Below are 7,433 nucleotides of genomic sequence, written 5' to 3' on the forward strand. Positions count from 1 at the left end.
CATGGAGATATTTTGTAAATTTCCTACCGTAAATATATAAAAACTTAATTTTTGATTAGTAATATGCATTGCTAAGAACTTCATTTGGACAACTTTAAAGATGATTTTCTCAATATTTAGATTTTTTTGCACCCTCAGATTCCAGATTTTCAAATAGTTGTATCTCAGCCAAATTTCGTCCTATCCTAACAAACAATACATTTATTCAGCTTTCAGATGATGTATAAATCTCAATTTTGAAAAATTGACCCTTATGACTGGTTTTGTGATCCAGGGTCACAAATATTTATGACTTCCAAACATTTCTGTCAGCCAAGCAGGGTTATTATAGTTAAAACTACAACATAAAAAATAATAATAAAAACATTTTCATTACTTGAAATAAAAGAAACATCAACTGAAATAAAATATGAAAAAAACAAAACATACTTGATTTCAGCTAGTTTCCATTTTTCAAAAAGGTGACATTTTAATTTGGTTTAAGTTGAGGTACTAACATAACTCCAACTAAATAAACTAAAATAATCATTTAAAAAGTAATAAAAACTATATAGACATTTAAAAAGTAATACAAATGTCAAAAACACAATACAATTACTAAAACTTTAACTAAAATTAAAGTGAAAACAGAAATATTAACAATAACCACAATAGTCGGGTACAGCATGATACTTTATTATGTGATATGATTAATATCATATTTTCAAATATGATTGTTTCATTATAAATATGGTGATTATAATGAAACAATCATACTTAATATATGATATTTACCACCTGAATCTAACCATGGCATGTCAACAAATGGAAAAGTCAGCCAGCTATTTATTATGATGTTAATTATTGTGTCGTTAGTCAAATTACTGTGCTTTTTACCCCCAAATACCATACTTTCAAATTCTTCTGTTATTGAAGAACCGTTGCTTTACTTACCTTAAACAAAACTGAAAAACATTAACAAGACGTTTGTCTCAAAATATAGTCAATAATTTGACTTTTGCTACATAAATCTACAACACTTTAAAGAATATTAAATATTAGATTAAATTAGTGCAAAATCAGCTTTGCGTTGCTGTTTGCGATCAGTCAAGGATCAGCCAAATTTTCAAGTGCAAAGTCAAAAGAGGTTGTTAAGAAAAGTGCTGAGGTGAATTCTGTGCCATAGTGTTTTAAAGGAGTACAGAGTCATATTCAAGCCCCATAGAGTTACAGTATTTTCCTAAAGTACCACCATATAGATTATAAGTTAATATTTCAATAATTTAACAAACCATTCACATGTTCACACACAGTTCTTTGATGTTGGTTAATGGTTATATTCAGGTAAAAACTCAACATCTTTTATCTTTTTTAGTAAGTGGTTTATTTTAATTGTTTTTATTTCAAAATAATGTTATTATTTTAATTTTACATTTTGTGATTTAATGAATTAACTCTTGTTTAGGAAACACTGGCATACTATAGCCAAATATTTTATTGCTGAAATATGTACAGTATACAGTGCCGTCCAAAAGGACAATATTTTGAACAATATCAGTTTGTGTTTTGGACACCATCCTTATCATTTCTGGGCATAAAGGCAGTAAAGTTCTTACAGTAATCACTGAAGATCAGCAATAATGATTTCATTTTGATTACATACTGTAATAATGGCAATATACACACATCACAGTCATACCGTATACGTGCCCCTTTGGCAGATCTAATGCTTGATTACTGGATTAAAATGGCCCAGGTTTATTTATCTGACTGGTTGCCAATTAAGCTTAGTATGTAATAGACCAATCAGTACATAGTTTAGAGATCATTTATAAATAGCTGTAATATTTTTCTGTGTTCTAAATTCATTATTTTAATGTGTTCAAACTTTGCGTTGTCACTTATCAGTGCAAATCTTTTCTAGATAAGGATTTATGCTATTGATAATGTCTGAAACCTCACGTCTACAGCGCTTCCAAACTGTTGGAGGGAATCTGTAGCTACAAAGCTTTTTTTGTTGCAATGTAACCCAATTGCATTGGTTAAAGGGGTCATAGGATGCCCATTTTCCACAAGTTGATGTGATTCTTTAGGGTCTTATTGAAAAGTCTGTAACATAGTTTGGTTAAAATGTCTTAATGGTAGTGTAAAAAACACCTTTTTTACCCTGTCAAAAACAGCTCTTTTCAGAGCAAGCCATTTTGTAGTATTTTCCTTTCAATGTTAATGAGCTCTACTGACCCCACCCCTCTCTTCCGAGCCGCTCTCTGAGGGACTGTTTACTTTAGCTGCATTCATCATGAAACTTGCTAATTAGCACATTATTAGGAAAGGCGATTTGCAAAGATTCATTAAAAAACCTTATACTCACTTCTGTAGGTGAAGCTGGATCACGAATGATTCACGCGAACATAGACACATTTAGGTAGATCGGGGGCGCATTCCCTTCAAAAACAAACGTAATCCACTGCGTCTTCAGCGGCTCAGATGTCGGGAGTAAATGACGACTGCTATGTTCATCATTACATCCAACAACAGAACACCTCAATCGTTTAGAAGTTATTCTTGTCTACATCTACTCCGGCGGTGAAACAAATGCGGACTGATGACAGCTCACTCAGGGCGGGTCTTAGGTAAGACGCCAGTCCAGTCTGTGCTGAAACGCTACTGTCAATCAAACTATCGTGGGAGGGGCCTGTTTTTGTGACGTTCACACAGACAGGCATCTGAGATCGGCTCGATTTGAGAAAGGGGAAAACATTTAACCAGATTGGGTAAAGATTTTAGTAGATTAAAAAAAACCATTGGGTGGATTTTTATCATGATAGGGTGGTTGTGTACACACACTGCCAACACACATTTCAGTTCAAACAACTTTAAAAAATGCATGTAGCATCCTATGACCCCTTTAAGAGAATCAGTGTCGTTAAAGATAAGGCAAGTTAACTGCAATGGCACCTACCATCAATTACTCAATAAGTACCTTGGTCCATGTTTATACCCCACAACTTGAGTACCGCATAACTTACTCTGTACATTAACTAATAGGTACATACACCAGTACGTACATAGTAAATGTCTTATTAGTTGCCATATACGGATACTGTAAGGATGTGCCTGTTTCTACCCACTTGTCTGTAAGTACTACATATTTACCATGTATATACATTAAAAAATGCATGTAGCATCCTATGACCCCTTTAAGAGAATCAGTGTCGTTAAAGATAAGGCAAGTTAACTGCAATGGCACTAAGTACACGTACTGTAAAATAAAGTGCTACCATTTTTAGATTATAGCATGTAGTACCAAACTATGCTGCTGAAACTAAGTGAAATTTTACATCAACTACCCAGCTGGGTGATTTTTTTTTTTTCAGAAGAAACAGATTATAAATGAAGATGCAACACAAGCCTCACCCCAACCAAGGCAGAGGAAACGTTTGCGTATGATGCGGTTTTTAAGACGGCCAGTCACGGCCATGTAAGACTGCCATGCCTCCGTGAGAACCCAACAGAAAGAGGACAGAAAGAAGAAGTGCAGAAATGCAGCCACAAGAGTACAAACAACCTAAGAGCAAGAAAATAGTAAGAGCGAAAAAAGAGAGTCCATCCATCAAAGGTAAGGATGGCATGTAAAAAGAAGAAAAGAGGAAGATTAAAAATATTTATTGTAGAGCAAGGGTTTAATCAACTTATTTGTGTTTGTTTAGCCATACCTTGTTCCGTGTCTGAGTTTGTCCGATGAGTATGAGTGCATTGGAGGAGATGATGGACAGACAAAAGTTGATGAGGATGACAGAGCGTTCTGAGCGGATGTACCTGAAGAAAAAACCCAGAAACACTGAGCCAATACAACTAAATGACATCTATTGCTCGCTATCATTCAGCCACAATGCTTTCAATACATGGACACATTAATGGAACCTGAACTGATGTATAATTTCTAGTGGCGACCAAGATGTGACACTGACCAAGTGAAAGCATCTGTACAGATCATTGAAGCTCAAGATGCAAAGGAAGAAATAGCATGGAGAAAGAAAAAAAAAGACATTTTTGCACACTTTTAATTATTTCAAATATGTTTTGTATGAAAAAAATTAGGATGTGTAAATGCAAAACATGAGTATAAGCAAGGATCCCTCTGTACTGTATACAGACTCTGTAAATTTTTTAATGGTTTTGAAAGAAGACTGCATTAACTGATCAAAAAATAAATAAATAAATGAACTGGGAATTTGACAGGTGTTTGAACAGGAATACTTGGTAACATTATTACAATTTAAAATAACTGCTTTCCATAAAAAAAAAAATTACATGTAATTTATTACTGTGATGCAAAGCTGAATTTTCAGCATCATTACTCCAGGCGTCAGTGTCACATGATCCTTCAGAATTCATTCAAATATGATGTTTTGGTGCTCAATAAATATTTCTTATCATTATGCTACAATGTTGAAAACAGTCGTGCTGCTTAATATTTTTGTGGAAAATGTGATCCATTTCTTTCACGATTCTTTGATGAACAAAGTTCAAAAGAACGGCATTTATTTGAAACTGAATTTTTTTAACAATGTTAAAGTTTATACTGTCATTTTTGATCAATCAATACATTTCTGCTAAATGAAAGTTCTAAATAAAATTTATTTAAAAAAAAAAATTACAAAATAATTTAAAAATGTGTACTGACCATGGACTAAGCTGTTGGTAGTTATTGGAACTGACACTAGACAGAATGACCACTTTTGTTAATGGGCCAATTGAGAACAATTATCGGCATTAATTGGCCTAGCTGATCAGTCTTTCAAAAATAACCACATGAATAGTAAATAACAACCTGACTTGTTTAGGATTACATCACGTCAAACAATTGATTTGAATCTCAAACTCCAAAGCATCCCAAAGCGTTTAACACAAATATATGTCGCTGTCCATGGTGCTGAAACCCCTTTTGCTTCCCATCAAGTAAGTTTCTTTTACTGGTGAACAGCCAGATTGTGTTTCATCAGCGGAAAGTCTTGCTTACCTCCAAACAGACACATAGATGATGATGAGGAGGAGTAGGGTGAGGGACGAGACCCCGCAGCCCACGATCAGAGTCACAGATGGAAGCTGGGTCTTATCCATGTTCTGTCAAAAACAAGAAATAGACTCAGTTAGTGCTCACAGATGCTAATGGTGCATCAGGCTAGCTGCCTGCAGTCCTCCATGCGATTCTGTGCAGAAGAGAGCTGGGGAGAGTGGGCTGCTGTCTGTGTGGCTCCAGCTAAGGAACAAGGTGAGATGAAGGTCACTTGGTAAAGAGCTGATACTGAGGACTGAGATATCCATAGGGCACAGCAGAGAGCTACAGTATAGCAACCTATGACTGCTTCAATGACATACAGACAACCGGAAAAGCTAAATGCCTGATGCTGTGAATCACTCATACAGAGATTGTGAATCAAACGCCTCAAATATAACACATTTACAGGCTTGCGCAATCATTGTCTTGGTTGCCATGGTGATGTGGTGGAGAAACAGCGGCCACTGCAGTGGTGTACGCAGCATTAAGTGTACCATAGGTGTGAGTAGTACATGCCTGTGTGTGTTTGTGAATATCTGCATTCCTTGCTTAAGACTCACGCCACTATAATGCATGTCTAGAAATATTATCCGTTAAACACTTTAAATATATTTATGTGGTACAGCAGAGTTTAGGATGTCCACGGGTGATACGCATTCTCCGAGGTGTGGACTTCTCACCTTAAGACGAAAACACAGACTTACACTTACACCTAAAGATAATTGGGTGAGTTTATAGCCTGTCTTGTCTCCAGGTTTAATGTGCGCACAGGGTCAAGTTAATTAAATCCCTCTGATTAATCTGCACCGCAGTAAGGTCCCCACTGACAATCAAGAAAGAAATGTATCCTCTGAGACTACGTTTGTCTTCTCCTAGCCAATCAAACACTTGACTAAGCCTAAGCTGTGGAAGACAGGATAGTACTCAGAGCAAACGCTATCAAACCAAGGGAATTATTTAGTCCATCAGTGCAGACAGAGACCCATAGTTAGTTAGGAACAGAAACTATCAAGTATCAAGTCCCATCAATTTTGAAACATTTGACAGTTAATTGTGAGACGGAAGGAAAAAGGAGGCTTAGAAAGTCACAATGAAGTCAGTTCTGGACAGCTGGTGCACTTATACTTCATTGTACTTTTTTATATATGCTTTTCTATATGCTGCTATTGGTGTCAGAGCATTAAGAGGTAAGAGGACATTTTTTTTATTATGTTTAGGCATCTGATAGATAGCCAATATTCAAAATGTTATAATTGTTCTATTTCGGATTTTCGATACAATAATAACTAAATTATCATTAGACTACAACAATAAAAAACACAAAAAATGGGGATATTGTAAAGTAAATATATGTACAGTGGGTATAGAAAATAATAAAATTTTGTTGCCTTTAAAATCATCACATTTTGTTGCTTTGCAGCCTGGAATGAAGACTGACACAGTTTTTGTTTTATCCAGCTGTATTTACTGCTAACATCCAAGTGAAAGATAAAAATAAAATAGAAAAATAGAATCACTGAGTTGGAAAAAAGGATCACTCCCCTCTTAAAAATGACCTGTAAACTCAATCAGGTGTAGCTAATTACTTCTCAATGGCACACAAAGCCATTCGACTTTCAACTGTGATCGGCTCATTTTGATTACTTCAGCATGAAAAGAGCGTTCCTGGAGAATTCCAGTTCTTGTGTAGTGCAACTGAAGCAAACAATCAACTATGGGTGGCAAGGCACTGTCAAAAGATCTCCGGGATAAAGTTGTGGACAGGCACAAGTCAGGAGATGGATAACATTTTTATTTAAAGGCTTCATAAATGCCAAGAAGCACAGTGAAGTCTATTATTAAGGAGTGGAAGGTATTTGGTCAACACAGACCCTCCCTGGATCAGAACGTCACTCCAAACTGGATGAAAGAGCCAGGAGGAAAGAGACCAAGGCTGTGTCCGAAATCGCCCCCTATACCCTTAAATAGGGCACTATTTGAGGGAACAGCCATTTTTAGTGGTGTCCGAAACCAGAACAGTTCACCATCCAAATTACAGCATTCCTACAGTAAAGCATGGAGGTGGATATATCCTGTTATGGGGGTGTTTCTCTGCAGCAGGGACTGGAGCACTTGTCAGGACAGAAGGAAAAATGGATGAGGCAAAGTGTTCAATGGGAAGAAGGTTTACCTTCCAACATGACAATGACCCAAAGTACACAGCAAAACTGACCACACAGTGATTAAAGGAGAAAAAGGTGAATGTCCTTGTATGGCCTAGTCAGAGCCCAGACTTAAAGCCCACTGAAAATCTGTGGAATGGCTTGAAGACTGCAGACCGTAAATGCTCACCATCAAATTTAACTGAATTTGGGCAGTTCTGCAAAGAAGAGAGGGCAAATATTGCTAGATG

General features: G+C 36.2%; 1 protein-coding gene across 1 annotated transcript in view; it reads right to left on the reverse strand.

Moving 5' to 3' along the window:
- LOC107756055 (brain-specific angiogenesis inhibitor 1-like) overlaps positions 1-7,433 on the reverse strand; it is a 101,576-nt gene that overhangs the window by 21,058 nt on the left and 73,085 nt on the right. Inside the window, exons 18-20 of the mRNA XM_016573035.1 lie at positions 5,003-5,106; positions 3,696-3,798; positions 3,397-3,547 (exon numbers count right to left, since the gene is read on the reverse strand). Of these exons, the coding sequence (XP_016428521.1) occupies positions 3,397-3,547; positions 3,696-3,798; positions 5,003-5,106 (358 nt within the window). The remainder of the gene's footprint in view (positions 1-3,396; positions 3,548-3,695; positions 3,799-5,002; positions 5,107-7,433) is intronic.

Source organism: Sinocyclocheilus rhinocerous, unplaced genomic scaffold (genome assembly GCF_001515625.1).
Source record: "Sinocyclocheilus rhinocerous isolate Xijiao unplaced genomic scaffold, SAMN03320098_v1.1 scaffold11, whole genome shotgun sequence".
Classification (NCBI taxonomy): Eukaryota; Metazoa; Chordata; class Actinopteri; order Cypriniformes; family Cyprinidae; genus Sinocyclocheilus; species Sinocyclocheilus rhinocerous.